Source organism: Lithobates pipiens, unplaced genomic scaffold, assembly GCF_037356315.1.
Source record: "Lithobates pipiens isolate NorthernLeopardFrog02 unplaced genomic scaffold, aLitPip1_a1.2 Scaffold_157, whole genome shotgun sequence".
Lineage (NCBI taxonomy): Eukaryota > Metazoa > Chordata > Amphibia > Anura > Ranidae > Lithobates > Lithobates pipiens.
Window position 1 is genome coordinate 229,974 of NW_027507746.1, and position 20,386 is coordinate 250,359.

General features: G+C 46.1%; 1 protein-coding gene and 1 pseudogene across 2 annotated transcripts in view; both read left to right on the forward strand.

Moving 5' to 3' along the window:
* Window positions 1-2,186, forward strand: part of LOC143981441 (zona pellucida sperm-binding protein 3-like) — a 42,749-nt gene extending 40,563 nt beyond the window's left edge. For both annotated transcript variants that reach the window (XM_077479284.1, XM_077479282.1), the window contains exons 7-8: window positions 1,244-1,383; window positions 1,940-2,186. In XM_077479284.1, coding sequence (XP_077335410.1) covers window positions 1,244-1,383; window positions 1,940-2,169 — 370 coding nt within the window. In that variant the 3' untranslated portion in view covers window positions 2,170-2,186. The remainder of the gene's footprint in view (window positions 1-1,243; window positions 1,384-1,939) is intronic.
* A 2,789-nt stretch (window positions 2,187-4,975) lies between these two features.
* Window positions 4,976-18,666, forward strand: LOC143981416 (zona pellucida sperm-binding protein 3-like; annotated as a pseudogene).
* Window positions 18,667-20,386: the final 1,720 nt, after the last annotated feature.

Consider the following 20,386-nt stretch of genomic DNA (forward strand, 5'->3'; position numbering starts at 1 on the left):
AACATAGCTGGCCAGGAAAGTAGCCTCATGAAGCTGAAATTTGGTCTACAAGATCTCATGTGCCAACATGATCAGAATTCTGGGCATGGTACTCTCAATCTGCTTCTTGGACACCTTGTGGTCAGCTGAGAAATTCCCTCCAAGGGGATCAATTGGTCACTGTGTAGTAAACTTTTTTTTTTTTCTTTTTTTTTTTATTTTTTTTATTTACCCCATTGCAGACTTCTCCACTTCCTGTCCCATAGCCAAACTGGAATCAAAAGGAAATCCCTGCAAATTAAAGGAATTCCTTGGGGACCCCCAGGTCACCTGAACTAGTATCCCCCATTGGAAGATTTCTACTTTATTACATTTTTGGGGACAGCCCAAAAGTTTGGATTTTCTTTCACTATTAATTCGTAATGGTAAACTGGACAAATGGAGGATGAATCTCTACACTGCAGAGTGCATGAGCATCATGGGAAATGTAGTTCCAAAAGGTCTGGGGTGCCAAGGTTTGCCATTACTGTCCTAGGGGCTCTCCACCCTAATGAGTAACTTGTTTTATTACCCCCCCCTCCCCAGTGCATTACTTTACATTTATCAATATTAAACTTCATTTGCTATGCAGTAGCCCACGCCACTAATTTATTGAGGTCCTCTTGTAAAGTTTTTATATCCTGCTGTGGTGTTGCCCTACTTTATCATCAACAAAGACTGAGATCAAGCTATTTATCCCACCCTCTATCATTTTATCAATTAAACAGAAATAGTCTCAGGACAGAGCCTTGGGGGTACCCCACTAACCACTGTAGACCAGTCTGGGTATGTTATTAACCCTTTGGACATGCCCCTTCTATCCAAGAACAAACCTTATAGTCCATGCCTAGACCTCAGCTTGTAGACTAAGCATTCATGGGGACTGTATCAAATGCTTTTGAGAAGTCCAGATGGCAGATCCCTTCCTTGTAGAATGTTAATGGGCTGGTTTGGCAAGAGTGACCACTCATAAACCCGTGCTGATTACTGCTAATGATACTATTTTCATCTACAAATTCTTGGCTATGGTCCCTTATTCCTTTCAAATAGTTTACAAACTACCAACATTAGACTGACAAGCCTATAGTTCCCTCTGGAGGGATGAGCCCTAAGTCCTCTTTCAAGGTAAATGTCCCACTACCCATACAGTGTTGGCTTTTCACTGCACTTCCAGTGCATCTTCTAAACACGGGTTGTCATACATACTTTGGTTTGTTTTCTCCAGCTGGTCTGCAGTTGAGGGCCCCAGCAGTATCTGCCAGTGTTGTGGGACATCAGGCACCTGTAGCAACCCCACTGGTCTGACAGGAGGAAGGAGCCGATTTGGAAGACCGAGAGCCTTTGGGAAGAGGGAAGCCTTGAATGGTGAGTCTTAACCATGCAGCTGCCATATACAATAATGGTGTGGCCACATCTGTTCCTTTCAATGGGGGATGTCCCAAGAATGGCTTGCCTCCCGTTGCATTACAACAGAAGGGTTGGGAGGGAGGCCTCTAGTCCTGACTTTTTTTTTAAGGGTATTCCACCTGGCCTTGGGTTATTTTCACCCCCAGGTTAATAGAACGGGGTTCTGAGGGACACTGGTGGCAATGAGTGAGGGGATGGAGAAGGCTAGAACCTGGATGGCCTTCATATTGCTGCTTCTATTCTCCCTGTATACTCTCTCCACTTGTTTCAGAACTAGACTAGGAATGTAGGTCTACTGCACAGCCTTTTCATAGCAATGTACATCTTAAGGGTTCAAACCATCCTCTCCTCCATTCTGTTAAATTGGTTGTCATGACAATTTGCTTCATGAGGGTCTACAGTGGACACCTCCTCTGCACACTTGAGTAGGAGATGAGTTCTCACCTGAAAGCCCTTAGTTCTATTCTATAGAGATGTGTATGTGCCTCCTGACCCTCCAATATTTCTCCTGCAGAACCCAACATGGAAGAGCAACAGTCGGTGACCACCTTGGGACCTCTGCTTGTGATTGGGCCAAAACAAGATGACCTTGCAGCTGCAGTAACGAAGGAAGAGCCCACCCCCACAGAGCTCTGGTGGTTGGTGGCTGTCGGGTGTCTCAGTCTTCTGGTAGTCGCAGTGTGTACGGTGTTCATTGTGAAGTCTCTAAAAAAGCCGCAATATGTACTGTCTGTTGAAAAATAAAAAATCAATGTATCTAGTTTATTTTGCTTGATTCTAGATGGTAATACAGTATAGATTTGGTTTCTAGGGGCTTAAATATCTATCACAGGTCTCATGCGGTAGCCTTCTACCCCCGTGTTTGTGTCAAGATCATAACTATTACTGCCCCTATTGCGTCCTCCCTTTTTTGGCTTCCTACATCTCTTTAAAAATTTACTACTTCCACTTTTTTTTTTTTTTTTTTTTTTTTTTCACTTCACAAGATCTCTTATAGACTAGAGAAAGTCAAAACCTGTAGCGAAAAGGAATGAACAGCGAACAAAAAACATACGAGGGTGTGCAAGCAATAAGCCCAAACTATTTTTTGCTAGGAGTGGCAAGAGAAACACTGGCTGCAGCTGCTTCCTGCAGTGTTTAATAGACATGGGCGCCATCAATAAATCCGTTTCGTTCCGATTTTTAATAAAATTATTTCGTGTCCGAAATTCCATACTGTTTCGTACAAAATACGAATTGTCGTTAGGTTCGTTAACGTATATGAACATTCTTTACGATGAATTTAAAGGCAAAAATATACCTCAATATGACAGTCGATGCTGATGGCAGTTTGGTTTTTATCCGAAATACGAGGTTTAATTAGATGAGTAAGAGAGAAGCGGATTGTCTGCCATGCACTGCTGGTCCAGTTAGCCCCAGGAGGAGCAGGCGCAGCTTATTATGAGGGGCTCCCACCATCCCTGTGCTGACTTACTCCTGGGGCTGTACCTCCGCTGTGCATATTATGAGGGGCTCCCACTATCCCTGTGCTATGCTCATTATGAGGGGCTCCCACCATCCCTCTGCTGTGCTGACTTCCTCCTGGGGCTGCTTATGGTGCTGGTGTCGGTGCTCTCTATCACGGTGCTGGTGTCGGTGCTCTCTATCACGGTGCTGGTGTCGGTGCTCTCTAGAGGTCGAAAAAAGGGCTAACTTGCGTTTGAAAGACCTTTGCGCAAATACCGCGTCACATAAAATATTGCAACAACCACTATTTTATTCCCTAGGGTCTCTGCTAAAAAAAAAATATATATATAATTTTTGGGGCTTCTGAGTGATTTTCTAGCAGAAAATACTGGATTTTTACTTGTAAGCAACAAGTGTCAGAAAAGATTTAGTCTTTAAATGGTTAAACTGAGAACTTCTACACATGGAGTTCAGCCCATTGAAGAAGAAACATTGTATCACTTTGATCTTTTCTTGGCAACCCAGAGAGGAGGAAAGTCCTTCACTGATGTCTTCAGGCAACTTACATTGACTTCTATTACAGAAGTCTTTTGCAAGTCATAATAAGCATAATGACTGAGTCGTCGTCGGTTCGACGACAACTGATCCGAAATTCGTAAACAAAAGTTCTTATTCAGTAGAGAATTCGGACGCACGGCAATTCGTATTTCGGATCCTCCTGAACGTATGAATTTGGGTGACTTGAAGTGAGAGGGAGAAGATGTGTCCCGGGGGGGGGGGGGGGAGGATTTGTATGGGGAGCTAAAGGAGGGCTAATTTATGCTTAGGGGTAACCATGCAGATTAGTGCTCAGTGTTTTTGTTTTGGGATTTTTGCTGATACATAATGCCCATATATCTTAGGGGGGTGGTGCAGTTTGCCCTGGGCTCTAGATGACCTTGTCCTGGCACACTGCATGTCAGTCTCCTCCCCTGCAGGGCCCTGTTCTTATAACCAATGGCGTACCAAGTGTGGGGGGGGGGGGGGGGGGCAGTCTGTCCTGGGGGCCTCACATATGGGGGGGGGGGAGTCAATATAATACTCCCATACTGCCCTAGCCTGCCACCATAATACCCTATACTGACCTGACCTGCCACCATAAAACCTTATACAGCCCTAGCCTGCCACCATAATACCCTATACTGCCATTATAATACTCTAACCTTCTTAAATTGAGCTGCAGTCATGGAAAATCACACACTGTCGCTCAAAAGAAGCTCCTGCTACTTTTTAAGTGACACGCTTCGCACGCTGCGATTTTTGCTGGGGGGTGCCCTAAATAGGATCCGCCCTAGGTATGCCCCTGTCCTCCTCCAGAACCCTCCTCTGCAGGCACCCTGTCCTCCTCCAGAACCCTCTTCTTCCTCTGCACTTTACATATCCATTTAGAGCCCTTCATCCCCAGTGCATCCATTTCCCCTTCAGTGAACCCAACCTTCTCAGTTACATTGTTCTCAACTATCTCCCAGGACTACAGAACACCTCCCCCATATTATAGGAGATGAATAAAGGAGGAGGTGCTCTGTACTCCTGTCCCCAGGTGACAACGCTGCTCCTGTATGTATATAATACAGTCAGTTTTATCACCCTAGGACAGGATGTGTGTCACAGGCAGGATCACAATGTGAGACTAAAGGAAAAATATCTGAAAGAAAATGAATGCAGCCATCCATCTAATGTCGGGTACGATGTAATCTATATGACGTGTTCGTTCATTTAAGAAATGCCTGTGTCTTATGGATATACGGAGTCCTGTGGCTCTTGGGTCCTCTCGCAGAACTGAGAGTAGCCGAGTGTGCTCGGCTCGGCTCACAGTCACGCCCAGTCCCTGTGTTATGTTGATCATAGGGCGGGAGTGGGTGTGACTGTGAGCATAGCTGAGTACACTCTGCTATGTATCTCGGCGGGGCCCATGGGCTTGAGCCCAGTCAAGCCCAATGGTAAGTCCGGCCCTGGTTCCAGACATTTGGGTGTGGTGATGATTGGCCCCAGCTGGGGGTATCAGTGGTTGATGGGAGGATTATAAAGAACAGCTCTCTCCCTCATTCATTGTGTTTTTCCTCTTATGGGCAGGATGGGATTTCTGGTGAAGGGTGGTTGGGCGTTGGTCCTGACTGTGGCCTATTGGTCAGGGTTTGGCTGTGATGGAGTCTTGTTGAGACAGGGCAGCCAGTCAGATTGGTGGAGGAGCAACCAGCGGGCTCTACCTGGCCAGGGCTCTTCTAGATGGGGCTCCAGAGACTGGAACGCTAATCGTCCTGTTGTGGGGGTTGGGCCTCTAGGGGTTCACTTGCTGGACGTGTTGGGGTTTCACGAGATCTGATGCAGTTTGGGTGTTCCCCTATCAGTATCCAGTGTGGAGAGGACAACATGGTGGTCAACATCCAGAGGGATTTCTATGGGATTGGGAAGCTGGTCCGACCTTCTGACCTGAGCCTGGGGCCCCGTGGCTGCAAACGCAACCCCCAGAGTACAGACACCACTGTTACCTTCCAGATCAACCTCCAGGACTGCGGCAGCATGGTGCAGGTAGTCTTCAAATGTTCCCCCTGTGTCTATGTACTCTAGTCAATGCCCATAGTCCTCCCCTTCCAGTAGTCTGTCATGTATAGAAACGTATCTGCTGCTTTTCTGGCTTCACTCACCTGGAACCACCTAGTTCCTAATGACCCTGTAGCTGATATTCTATTGAGATGGATCCCCCCCCCCGCATTCCATTGTTTTGGGGGGCTTGTCTCTGCAGCCTATCCAGTCTTGATTCCCCACGAGCCAGAGTAGACTTCAAATATCTGCTTGCCAGAGAGGGACATGTACAATAAGGATGAGCTCAGGCATGTTCACAAACAGCACGTGCAGAGCCCGCCAGGAAGTTGGCACTGCAGAGCGCTAATTACAGGCAGTGAGGCATTGCCCCGATGTGCGGCTACAGAGATTGGGAAATTTTGCGCTGACTTCCTGGCGGACTCTGCACGTGGGGTGTGCGAATACGCCGGAGCTCATCCTTCATTTACAACATCCCTCTAAGGCTTGATTCATATGACCTCCCATTTGATGGAAATGTACAGCAACTTTAAAGCTCCATTTTAGGAAGGTGAAGGTAGAACTGAAGACCAAACCCTTTTTGAATAGGGTATGGGAGCATTAGAACCTCTGTTGGTATTATGTTCCATTGAGGGATTTCCTAACACTTCCTGTCCTGTAGCCAAAACAGGAAGTGAGGAAACCAGTCACCAGAACAGATGTACCCATAGCGTACAGACAATTAATAACCTGATGGGGGTTTTATCCATGCCACTTTATCCAAAGTGTTCCTTCAGTTACTTTAAACACCAATCATATGTTGGCCCTTCTCCCTGTTTGATCATGAGAACAGTTTGCATATCTGGGATGGCTACTTGGAGTCGCAGGACACCATGTTGCAGTCACTAATTCATGACTGGACTACGCAAACTCGCTTTACATAGGATTACCACAATATCAACTTGCGTGATTACAACTTATCTAAAACACGGCGGCAAGGCTGATAACGGGAAAAAAACCCTGGGAATCCATTTCTCCTTCACTGAGGAACCTACATTGGCTAACAGTAAAGAATCGGATCACATTCAAGACCCTCTGTCTCAACCACAAATGCGTGCATAGAGAAGCTCCTCAATACCTAATGAAGAAAATAAATCATTACACACCAAACCGCAGTCTTCCATCAGCCAACAAAAACCTCCTCCTCGTGCCCAAAGCCCGCTACAAATCAAAGGGGGATCGGAGATTTGCTGTCCAAGGACCTCGGTTATGGAACGCTCTACCAACCAACATCCGCCTGGAAGAAAACCACCAGGCCTTTAGGAAAAAACTTAAGACCTTCCTCTTCTAGATGATGGACAACCAAGCTCTTCAAAGTGCCTTGAAGCGATTCAGTTCGCGTTGTGCGCTATACAAATATTTCATTCATTCATTCAGTACAGTCTGTCGGTACACCCCCCGGTTCGCTTCATGCGAGAACCTGTGAACGGACCGAAAATTAGTGTGAGCTTTAGAACCCTGTTAAAGTCTATGGGACTCGAAGGTTAAAAATCAAAAGTGCTAATTTTAGAGGCTAATATGCAAGTTATTGTCCTAAAAAGTGTTTGGGGACCTGGGTCCTGCCCCAGGGGACATGGATCAATGCAAAAAAAAAAAGTTTTAAAAACGGACATTTTTTCAGGAGCAGTGATTTTAATAATGATTAAAGTGAAACAATAAAAGTGTAATATTCCTTTAAATTTCATACCTGGAGGGTGTCTATAGTATGCCTGTGAAGGGGCGCATGTTGCTTAGAACTGTCCCTGCACAAAGTGTAATTTCTGCAGGAAAAAAGTCACTTAAAATCACTCGCAGCTATAATGAATTATTGGCTCCCCGTGATACAGAGAACACTCATTGAAAGTCATTGATAAAAATTAAAAAAAAAACGTGGGGTTCCCCCCAAATTCAATTACTAGGCCCTTCAGGTCTGGTATGGATATTAAGGGGAACCCCACGTCAAATTTAAAAAAAAATGGTGTGGAGTTCCCTCCAAAAATCCATACCAGACCCTTTATCCGAGCATGTAACCTGTCAGGCCGCAGGAAAAGAGGGGGGATGAGAGAGCGCCCCCCCCTCCTGAACCGTACCAGGCCACATGCTCTCAACATTGGGAGGATGCTTTGGGGTCTGTGACCCCTCAAAGCACCATGTCCCTATGTTGATGGGGACAAGGGCCTCATCCCCACAACCCTCGCCGGTGGTTGTGGGGGTCTGCGGGCGGGGGGCTTATCAGAATCTGGAAGCCCCTTTTAACAAGGGGACCCCCAGATCCCGCCCCCCCTGCTTGAAATGGTAACTGGTACATTGTACCCCTACCATTTCACAAATAAAGCGTAAAAAATTGTTTAAAAAACACACAGACACCGTTGGGATAAGTCCTTTATTAAAAATATAAAAAAAAAATTAAAAAAAGATTCCAGCGGTGGTAATCCACTCTTGCTATCCTGCTATGGCTGATCTCTTCTCCGAGGTCCAGTGATGAGTGATCTCTCCCAATGACGTGCAGCGTATCCTGTCTCCACTGGAGACACTGCGGGAATCTCTGCAATCTGAAAGGTCTTAGCTGAGGAGGACGGGGCCACTCGTCACCTGACCCCGCCCCCTCTAACGCAAAGGGAAACCTGGGCTTCCCCAATGATGTATGGTTGACCCCGCCCCCCTCTGATGTAACGCAGGTTTCCGTTACAGCTTCCAGCGGAACCGCATAATCAGGGGAAGCCAGGAGACAAGGTTCCGGTCTTCTGGCGCAGCGTGTGGCTTGCTGGGTGTCCGGAGCCTGTGTAGATCCAGCAGAAGCTGTGACAACACTAAGGAGCCATGGAGGGCACTGCAGCAGTTCAGGCAGTTGACTCCGGTTCTTCTGGCACTGTTACCTCTCAGGTAAGCGTGGTGAGAGTAGACCATGGCTTACTCTGGGATGGGGTAAGGTCCTTGTGATCAAAGCCATTCCCTGGGTGGGGAACCACAGGTGAAGGGCGGGGCACTTCTCTCCTTCCCCCTGAGCACGGTGGTGGTTGGGGATAGGCTCTCATGGTTTGTCTTTTCTTTTGCTTTCAGGGTAAAGCACAGGACAGATCTCTGATACGGCCTCCCTGGAGAGAGTGTGCCGTTTGTGGGACAAAACTCGGTCCCAATTGGCAGAAACCGCTTTGCCCGGAATGTGTCAATTTAACTAAGGATGACTCCATGACAGAGTGTCATAAGATCCTTACGTCAGTAAAAGACGAAATTGCATCCACCTTTAAATCATTTAGAGGAATGATGGATAGGATGCAGGGTCCCTCTGTGCCCTTTTCTAGAGCGGCAAGTTTGCCCTCCCTGTCTGAACCCAGTCAGGAGGATGGGGAAGATAGGGAGAGAAAGCCCAGATCGCTTGCCTCTTCTCAAGTAGACTCAGGGTCTGATAGTGAAGAAGAGGAAGATTACTCCAGAGGGTCCAGGTACAAATTGACATTGGACGATCTGGGGGACTTATTAAAAGCGATCTATGACACCCTAGAGATCAGAGAGGAGTCAGTAGAGCTTTCTAAGCATGTCCTCATGTATCAGGGGGTCTCTGCCCAAAAATCCAGAGTTTTCCCCGTGCACAAATCTCTAGTGGAAGCGATCTTGCTGGAGTGGGAGCACCCTGAAAGGAGACCGTTCTTTTCAGGCAGTCTCAAACATAGATTTCCCTTTGAAAAGGATGTGGCCCAGCCTTGGAACAAGGTCCTCAAGTTGGATGCACCGCTAGCGAAGGTTTCCAAAAAGACTGATTTGGCCTTCGATGATCTGGGATCCCTTAAAGTGGAAGTAAACTCCCCTATCGTTTTCAGCCAAGGAAGCTGCCATCTTTGCCTCTGTTTAATCTTCAACTGCTATGGTGCTGCACATGTGATTCGTTATGACACCAGCCATTGGATGGTTTGATAGTTTGGCTGAGAGCACAGCTAATGTGCAGTTAGCATTCCCAGCATGCCTTTTTTTTAACTGTTTAAATCCATGGGTTTACTTCCACTTTAAGGACCCCATGGACAAAAGGGGTGATGTGCCACTAAAGAGGACTTGGGATGCCTCCTCTATTGTGCCCAAACCTGCCCTTGCAGCCACCTGTGTGGCTAGAAATTTGGAATGCTGGTTAACTCAGTTGCAGTCTCACATTTCTGCAGGCATGTCTCGACAATGCTAAAATCTTTTCCTTTTATTGTTTAAAGCAGTTGGGTTCCTAGCCGACGCTTCTGCAGAGTCGGTAAAGCAAGTGACCAGGTCTGCAGCTTTGGTTAATGCTGCAAGAAGAGCTGTATGGTTGAAAGCCTGGTCGGGAGATGCAGCATCAAAATTTAGGTAATCCACAAAACCTTTCTCAGGCGATCACCTTTTTGGTCCTGGGCTCCAAGAGGCCCTGGAGGTTACCCAGGACAAAAAGAGAGCCTTTCCAGAGAAAAAGAAGCCTGAGAGCAGACGTCTTTTTCGAGGGTTTAGGCAACAGACCCAGCAGGAGAGAAGAGGGTCGGCCTAAAAAACACTGGATGGGTCACAAGGGTCGTGGCAGAGGAGGAATACTATTCAATCCTCCTCAAAACACCCCAAAGCCCCAGTGACTCTTGTGTTCCGGTGGGAGGAAGGTTAGGGGATTTCCTCCCACAATGGACCAGCGCAACCTCAAGTCTGTTTATATTAGAAATAATAGAAAATGGCTACAAGTTGGGGTTCAATGCCATTCCCCCACCTACCACCTTAGTAACCCAGTTACCCAGAGACCGGGAGAAGGCAGAGGTTCTGAGTTTACTGTTGGGAAAGTTGTTGGATCAACAGGTCATCAGCCGAGTACCATATGCGGAACGCAGACAGGGGGGTATATTCCCATGTGTTCGTAGTTCGAAAGCCATCAGGCAAGTTCAGGTTGATTCTCAATCTCAGGCCCCTGAACAGGTTTGTCAGGTACAAGCGTTTCAGGATAGAGTCTATCTTCATGATAACGAACATCCTGTTTCCCGATTGCTATATGGCGACGATCGACCTCAGGGACGCATATTTGCATGTGCCGATACATCGGGAATTCCAGACAGCTGTTCATTTAAAGGGGGCTTAGAACTCGCTGGCGGACTTTCTCAGTCGTCAGTGTGTGAAACAGGACGAATGGTCACTCAACCAGGAAGTGTTCGAGCAGGTTGTGAGGACCTGGGACATACCAGAGGTGGACTTGTTCGCCTCACAAAGCAACAAAAAGGTTGCAGAGTTTTTCTCCCTGCACTCGTGGGATCTAGCCAGAGGGATGGATGCCTTCGCCAATGCATGACACTTCAACCTGTGCTATGCCTCGCCCCCCCCAGTAAGGCTAGTTGCAGCGGTCCTCCAGAAATTTCAGACCCAGGAAACGGATCTCATTTTGATAGCTCCATTCTGGCCAAGAAGGGCCTGGTTTGCAGTCCTAAATACGTTGGCCATATATCCTCCGATTCATCTTATGATGAGGGAGGATTTGGTTGCACAGGGTCCTATCCGGCATCCTCACATAGAGACCCTCAGACTTACAGCATGCTATCCGAGGAACAGCTGTTAAGGACCCAAGGCTTTTCAGAAAGGGTCATCAAGACGCTCTTAGAATGCCGAAAGCCAGTGACCAGGGCCGTTTACACCAAGGTATAGAAGAGGTTCAATTCCTGGTTAGTAGAAGAACCAGGAATTCCGGCAGTGCTGGACTTCTTCCAGGCAGGAGTGGAATTAGAGCTTTCTGTAAGCACCCTGAAGGTACAGGCTGCCGCTTTGAGTGTTTTTCTTCAGGTCCCCCTGTAGCAAGTTCATTTTGTAAAGAGTTACTTTAAAGCCCAGGCCAGTGAAGGTCGGAGCCTGTCCCTCTTGGGATCTATCGTTGGTACTTAGTAGACATGGGTGCCGTCAATAAATTTGTTTTGTTCCGTTCCGTTATGGTTCGTATTAGAATTAATTCGTACTTCATATTTCGTGTCCGAAATTCAATTTCAGTTCGTACGAAATACGAATTGTCGTTAGGTTCGTTAACTTGTACGAACGTTCTTTGCGATGAATTTAAAGGCAAAAATATATACCTCAATATGACAGTCGATGCTGATGGAAGTTTGTTTTTTTATCCGAAATACGAAATTCCAGTGACCCCGCACATCCCCGGTGACCCCATACAGTGCGGGGGATCAAAACTGGAGCAGCTGTGCATGGCAGCCATGTGCTCATTATGAGGGGCTCCCACCAACCCTGTGCTGACTTTCTCCTGGAGCTGTACCCTTGCTGTGCTCAGTATGTCAGCACAGCAGAGGTACAGCCCCAGGAGGAAGTCAGCATAGCACAGGGATGGTGGGAGCCCCTCATAATGAGCACAGCAGAGGTACAGCCCCAGGAGGAAGTCCCTCATAATGAGCACAGCAAAGGTACAGCCCCAGGAGGAAGTCAGCATAGCACAGGGATGGTGGGAGCCCCTCATAATGAGCACAGCAGAGGTACAGCCCCAGGAGGAAGTCAGAATAGCACAGGGATGGTGGGAGCCCCTCATAATAACCATAATGACTGAGTCGTCGATGCGACGACAACTGATCTGAAATTCGTAAACAAAGGTTTGTATTGCGTACAAAATTCTGACGCATGGCAATTCGTATTTCGGATTCCTCATGAACGTACGAATTTTCGGAAATTCGTACGAAACTAATCGCACATGTCTAGTACTTAGTGCACTTACAAAGAGTCCCTTTGAACCTCTGGAGAAATCTGATGTTAAATGGGTAGTTTTAAAGACAGCTTTTTTAATTGCAATCACCTCAGCCAGAAGAGTGACTTGCAGGCGCTCTTGATTAGAGAGCCTTTTCTGTTGATTTTGGAGTATAGGGTTGTGCTTAAAACATATCCTAGTTTCCTCCCTAAAGTTTCTTCTACTTTTCATAGAACTCAGGACATCATCCTGCCAACATTTTACTCCTCCTCAGAAGGTGACAAGGAAGGAGAATTCAGTTTAGTTGACATTAGGCATAGCCTTTTAGTTTATTTCGATATCCACAAAGACTTAAGGAAGACAGATTGGTTGTTTGTGAATTTTGTGGGGTCACGCAAAGGATTTAAGGCATCTAAATCCACCATCGCCAGATGGATTAGGATGACCATTTTAGAAGCATACAGTTTGGCAGGGAGGCAAGCGCCTCTAGTTAAGGCACCTTCAACTAGGGGGGTTTCAGCTTCGTGGGCAGAGAAAGCCGGTGCCACTTGATGCCAAGTTTTATAGCTGGAGCAAAAGGGGGTGTACTAATGTTGTGCCAGTGTGTTATGTATTTCAGAGCCTTCTGGCACTTCTTGCGGAAACTGAAGGGGAAGGCCTGGAGGGCCTCCTTTTAACCATTTGGGTGAATGTGTTTCTTGTCCCGGAGGGAAGAGCCCTATCTTTGAGGCTGTCCTGGAAGACTCCTAGAAAAATTTAAGTCTAAGGCCGCGTACACACGGGCGGACTGTTCGCCCAACTTTGTCCGCTGAACAGTGTTTGGGCGGACAGTCCGCTCGTGTGTGGGCTTTCAGCGGACAGTTTCAGCGGACAGTTGGACGGACAAGGTTTTTCGGAAATTCCGTAAAACTGTCCGCTGAAACCTTGTTTCAGCGAACAGTCCGCTCGTGTGTAGGCTTGTTCGTCAAACAAAGTTGCGCGCATGCTCAGAAAGGATTTTCACGCCGAAAGCTATAATGCAGTGTATAGGACGTCGTATTTTTCGTCCCGTCGTACGTGCCGTTCACGTCATCGCGCACGGTTTCAGCAAACTGTTCGTCCGTCGTGTGTGGCCATGTCCGTCCATGCTAAGTTTGAGCGGACTGTTTGCCGAAACTGTTGGACGGACAAAGTTGGGCGAACAGTCCGCGCGTGTGTACGCGGCCTAACTCTTTTTTTATACTTATGTACTTATGGGGGGGGCCTCTACAGATAATTGCAATACAAATGAACTTCAAGTGCAACAATGTTTTTTTTAGTTGGGAGGTTCCCACCATTACAGCACTTTAGAATTTTTTTATTTTTTAGATTGTTACACTTAATTCTATATGTCTTAGTTATTATTATAATGTGAATTTTTGCACTTTAAGTTCATTTTCCACCACCCTTGCTAAGTCCATGTCTTTATGGACCTTGCTTTGTGTTCTGGTGCGCAGTCATGTTGGAATAGGAAGGGGCCGTCCCCAAACTGTTCCCACAAAGTTGGGAGCATGACATTTTGTCCAAAATTTCTTGGTATGCTGATGCCTTAAGAGTTCCCTTCACTGGAACTAAGGGGCCAAACCCAACCCCTACAACAACCCCCCACACCATAATCCCCCCCCCCCTCCACCAAATAATTTGGACAAGTGCACAAAGCAAGGTCCATAAAGACATGGATGAGTTTGGGGTAGAGGAACTTGACTGGCCTTCACATTAGAGTGAAGACTATGAGCCAGGCCATCTCGTCCAACATCAGTGACTGACCTCACAAATGCTCTTCTGGAAGAATGGTCATACATTCCCATAGACACCCTCCTAAACCTTGTGGACGGCCTTCCCACAAGAGTTGAAGCTGTTATAGCTGCAAAGGGTGGGCCAACTCCATATTGAACCCTACAGACTAAGACTGGGACAGAAGGCTTGCCTTTAAAGTTTGTGTGTGTAAAGGTGTAAAGGCAGGCATCCCAATACTTTTAGTAATATAGTGTGAAAAAAAAAAAATATATATATATAATTTTTTTTTTAAGCTTTGGGGTGCACACGCCTATGACTGCAATATTGTATTATCTCATGCTGTCGTGGACTGTTTGTTGGGATAGTTTGGGGTGTTGTTGTATTCCAGTGTGTCTGCCTGCCTTAGGAGAAATATATTTGTATGTGTGTTCTTGGCATGTGGAGAGGGGAGGGGCGAATTCCTCCAACTCTCCCTGTTGATTGGACAGTTTACCCTGCCCTGAATCAAAGAGGGGGGGGTAGTTGTTCCCGGAGTGTATACCTGTGTTTGAATAAACCAGTTTGTTCACAAAAAAAATGGTTTATTCAAACACAGGTATACACTTCGGGAACATCCCCCCCCCCTTTGATTCAGGGCAGGGTAAACTGTCCAATCAGCAGAGAGAGTTGTTGGAGGAATTCGACCTTCTCCACCCTGCCCCCAGTCCACATGCCAGGGATACAAAACATCCATCCCATAATACATTTCTCCTAAGACGGACACAACAGAACAATGGAATACAACCACACCCCCCCAAACAATCCCAGCAAACAGTCCACAACAGCACGAGAACACAATACTGCAGTGCGGCTGTACAGAGTCTGACTAGCACAGATCAGACTGGGGTTCTCGGTCCCCCTGTGCCCCTAATGGATACAGGTTGATTTACACATAGGAGGGGTCGGGGGAGCTGGACATGGAGTTTCCAGAGCTCTCCAAGGTAAGCTGGGTTCCACAAGCCCCCCGGCCAAAGTGACTCCCGTCACAATAGTATATTACCAATATTTCATCCTTTTGAATATGGTTATGTTTTGAAAACATTATCAAGCATTTCTAGACCACAGAATTGTTTTTTATACAAAGGTTTTATCATATTTACTCCATAAATTATTATTATTATTTTTTTTGCAGCAATGAGCCTCATTTTAAAGTTCCATTCTTTTCCTTTGTTTCTACTTTTAACATCTGTAGACACACCCTAACCCTTCTACTCCAATAATAACCAATTGAATCTTACTAAGAGCGATCATAGGAGGCTCTGCATTAACAATGGTGGATAAGTTTACGTTTCTTAACTTTAAAGAACCTCATGATCAAGATGGTGGGGATCCCTTTTATTGTCCATGAAAGCTTAACAATATCCCTTTTTTGGCAATGTTGGGGTGATCATGAAGATGTATTGGCCTAAAGAGAATCCGGGGACAAATATGGCTATGCTAGCTGGTCACTCAAAAGTGGTTGTAAACCCTTTACAACCACTTTATACTACGGGAAAGCCTATAATTGGGCTTACCTGTAGCTACACTGGATATCTCTTCCTAAACATGCACGGTTAAGGAGATATCCTTGTATTTGCCTGTGCCGACGTCATTAGCACATGCACACCGAAGCAATGGCACGTACGTGCCATTGTACTGCGCTGTTACCGGTGGCTCCCACGTGCATGGGTGGAAGTGACATCACGGCTCTGGCCAGTCACAGCGCTGGAGCCGCAATACCCGGAAGTAACCCCCCCGGGAAGATGTCGGCTGCTGGATCGGTGCATGGGTTGCAATTTGACACAAATTGTAAGTGACCATCTTCTGCAGGTGTCTGGTGGATGGAACACAGGTTGACTCCTCCTCGGCCTTCATTGATCCAAGGGTCCAGACAAACATTCTACAGTTCACAGTGGATGCCTTCCGGTTCCTAGGAAATTATGTATCTCTGGTGAGGACTGTTTGAATTGGTTTCACAGATGGGTGCCTTCTAGGAATGTTTAACCTACTAAAACCTTCTATTCCAGATCTACTTAACCTGATACCTGAGAGCTGCTGCTGCCACCCAGGTCCCAGATCTCATTAACAAGGCCTGTTCCTATAGTAAAGCCACAAACAGGTGAGACTATTTAAAATGCCTGTTGGGTGTCCGTAGGTTGCTGCTCTTCCCATAGCCTCTGTCTGTCATCACTTCTGCATGGATCTAGTAACCAGAGACTGGGACAAACTTTAAGGACATAGCATGGTGGGTTCCTGTTACAATGGTGTCATCTGTAGGGCTTTTCCCCTACCATGTACATTGGTAACATATCTGGCCAGGTAAGTACCCTCATGGGCCTGAAAGTTGGTCAACAAGATCTCATGTGCCAGCATGATCAGAATTATGGTTAGCTGTAAATTCCCTCAAGGGAATCAACTGGTCACTGAGTAAAACTTTAGGCAAAGCTTTTTCTTTTTGGATAAACCAAGGGAGGGTTATAACCCTGTCAGGCTTTTTTTTTTTTACCATCTGCATATTTCCCTTCACTTCCTGTCCCATAGCCTAACAGGTAGTGAGAATTAAGCAAATTAAGGAATTCCTTGGGACCCCCAGGTCACCTGAACGAGTATCCCCACTGGAAAACTTCTACTTCATTACTTTTTTGGGGACTGCCAAAAAACTTGGCTTTTCTTTCAATTATAATGGTAAACCGGACAAATAGAGGGTGAATATTCTAAGGGGACACAGCAATAAACTGTTCTAATCCATCTCCACTGCATCTAGAGAGATGAGCCCCAAGTCCTCTCAAGGTAAATGTCAAACTAGCCATACAGTGTTGGCTTTTCGCCAAGCTTCCAGTGCATCTTCTAAAGATAGGTTGTCATGCTGACATTAGCATATCTTCTCCAGATGGTCTGTAGTTGAGGGCCCCAGCAGTATCTGCCAGTGTTGTGGGACATCAGGCACTGCCAGCAACCCTACTGGTCTGACAGGAGGAAGGAGCCGATTTCAAAGACCGAGAGCCTTTGGGAAGAGGGAAGCCTTGGACGGCGAGTCTTAACCATGCAGCTGTCGTGTACAATAATGGTGTGGCCACAGCTTCTCCTTTCAATGGGATGTCCTGAGAATGAGGAGGGGGGGTGGTCCTGACTGGTTTGGGGGTATTTCACCTGGCCTGGATTCTTATGCCCCCCATCCTGGACAATAGACCAGAGTTCTGAGGGACGCAGGTGGCAATAAAATAGGGATGAAGGGTGGGGGGGTGGTTTGGATAGAACCTGGATGGCCTTTACATTGCAGATTCTATCCACCATGGAGCCTTCCCCTCACTTGTTTCGGAACTACAACAGGAAAATCTCCTGTACAGCCTTTTCATAGCAATGCAAATTTTAAGGGTTCAAACCATCCTTTCCCATCCATTCTGTCAAATTGGTTAACGTGACAAATTCGATTCATGAGGGTCTACAGTGGACACCACCTTTGCACACTTGAGTAGGAGCTACATTTTATATATATATATATTTATTTGCCCTTTAGCTGCCTTGTATAGAGATGTGTATGTGCCTCCTGACCTTCCAATGTTTCTCCTGCAGAACCAAACGTGGAAGGGGAACAATCAATGACCACCTTGGGCCCTCTGCTTGTGATTGGGCCAAAACAAGGTGACCTTGCAGCTGCAGTGATCAAGGAAGAAGCCGCCCCCGCAGAGCTCTGGGTGTTGGTGGCTGTCGGGCCTCTCATTTAAATCATTTGATCTGGTCTTTTACTTAATTATAGATGGTAATGCGGTATAGTTTTGGTGCTTTCCAGGTGCTGTAAATCTCTCTCGTGGGCGTCATGCGACAGCCTTCTGCCCCCACCTTGCCTCAGCCCTGGTCTCATGTGTTTTATGAAGGTCGGTGGTTTCTCCAATAAACTTCTCAATTGGGGCCAGGGGCGAACTGACCATTTGGGCACTCGAGCACTGCCCGAGGGCCCCATGCCACTAAGGGGCCCCATCAGGGTTGCCAGCCTCAATAGAACCGGGGACAGTATGTAAAAATCTGTGTTTATTTAAAAATCCCAAGATTATAGCTGCCCTGCCTCTCCAGTACCTTTTCAGTGTGCATATGTGTATTTTGTGTGTGTATATTGTGTGTCTGTGTGTATTCTGTATGTGTGTGTGTATACTGTGTGGCCCCATAATCTATTGCCTGGGGGCCCCATGATCTCCTATTGCCTGGAGGCCCTATAATCTCCTATTGCCTGGAGGCCCTATAATCTCCTATTGCCTGGGGGCCCCATAATCTCCTATTGCCAGGGGGCCCCATAATCTCCTATTGCCCGGGGGCCCCAGATTTACCTATTGCCCAGGGCCCCATAATCTTCTCCTATTGCCCGGGGGTCCCATAATCTACTATTGCCCAGGGGCCCCATGAGTTGTCAGTCCACCCCTGAAGTTGCAGAAGTTGCAGCCACGTACAGTATAGCTCTGTATATAGGGTCACGAGGGCTGCAGACATACTACAGGACCACTAGACAGAATAATGGAGATCCTGACTATTACCGCCCCTCAATGCATCATTGCTTCATCACTTTGGCTTCCCACAACCCTCTTAAAAAGGATTTGTCCCACATTTTGATCTGTTTCCTCACAATATCTATTTATAGAAGACCAGAGTTAAAGTCCAAACCTGAAAAAGGGATGGACAACGAAGAAAAGCAAAAACCGTACGATGGTGTGCGAGCAAACTATTGTAGCCAAGCACCTGGCTACGAGTCAGTGGTGACTGCTGCAGTGTGACCAAATCCCCATAATTTTGTTTTTAAATTTTTTTTTTTTTTTAATGTTTTTGGTGTTTTAAATAGCCTTTCAGGAGGTAAATGTCTTTTCTGCATGTGCGCGCTGTAATATTTTGTTCTGTTCTAGGGTCTTATGGCTGCACCATATTTAATATATCTTTTATGGTGTGCCCAGCCCCCCCCCCCCAAATATCTTAATCACATGGATTTCAATGTGGTGCTGTGGTGAATTTAAGTTGTGTAAATTAACAGGAAGTTTCTTCAGCACAGCTGAAAGTGGAAGACTTACAGGTGAAAAGGAGACAAGAGCGCCACCTGCTGTCAAAAAATTAAAAACAAAATATTTAATCTAGGATGTGTTGTATATAGATCTGACTAGTGAAGGATAATTATATCATATATTGTGATACAAATTATTATTATTTATTTTTTCTGGTTCTGATGAGAATAAATACAATTTGTGCAATTGCTGCTTCACATGGAAAGAAACTTGATTCTGAGACCAAAGCACTGAGTGTGCAGTCCTGTGGAGGGGACAGTCTAGATTTTGCACTTGTCTTGTATGTTCATTTCAGCTTGGACACAGTGGGGGATGGGAAGAGAAGGAGGGGGCACTATGAATCCCCCCCCAGGTTTGTGGAAAGTTCACGTTTAAAGAAATGTCCATTTTCAGTCTCTGGTGTGGATTTTTGAGGGTGAACCCACACTTTTTTTTTTTTTTTTGCATGAGGTTTTCATCTAAAATTCATACCAGACCTGAAGGATCTTGTATGGAAATTAAAGAGGACACCCATGCCATTTTCTGTGTGGGTGCCCCCCCCTTGACACCCATAGCAGACCCTCATCCTAGATAAGGGTCTCTTATAGATTAAGGGGCAACCCAGCCAAATTGTTTAGAAACAGAAGGACAGCGTCTGGGAATGGTCATTTGCCAACAATTTAAACACAATTTTTTTAAATAAACTTGAAAGGTCCTAATGTAGAATTTTCTTTGGGGGGGGGGGGGGGGCGGCCATGCCATATTCTTCTTACTATTTGTTTATGGGGTTCCTGTTGAGACCCATAGCAGACCCTCATCTTGGGTAACAGCCTCATAGAGATTAATGGAAACAGGACAGCGGCCAGGAATAGCCATTTCCCGACAATTTAAACACTAATTTTTGTAAATAAACTTGAAGGGTCCTAATGTAAATTTTTTTTTTTTGAAGGAGGGGCGGCCATGCCATATTCTTCTTACTATTTGTTTATGGGGTTCCTGTTGAGACCCATAGCAGACCCTCATCTTGGATAACAGCCTCATAGAGATTAATGGAAACAGGACAGCGGCCAGGAACAGCCATTTACCGACAATTTAAACACTAATTTTTGTAAATAAACTTGAAGGGTCCTAATGTAAAAAATTTTTTTTGGAGGAGGGGCGGCCATGCCATATTCTTCTTACTATTTTTTTATGGGGTTCCTGTTGAGACCCATAGCAGACCCTCATCTTGGATAAGGCTGTCATATAGATTAATGGAAACAGGACAGCGGCCAGGAACAGTCATTTACCGACAATTTAAACACGTAAATTTGTTTGTAAATATGATAAGTGTGATATTGATTTTTTTTTGGGGGGGGGGCGTGTCATTTTTTTTTTTAATGTACAACAAAAGTGACACAAAATCTGTAAATTCCCATTTACCTGCAAGATTCCTTTTATGATGTAAATAATCTGGACCCCC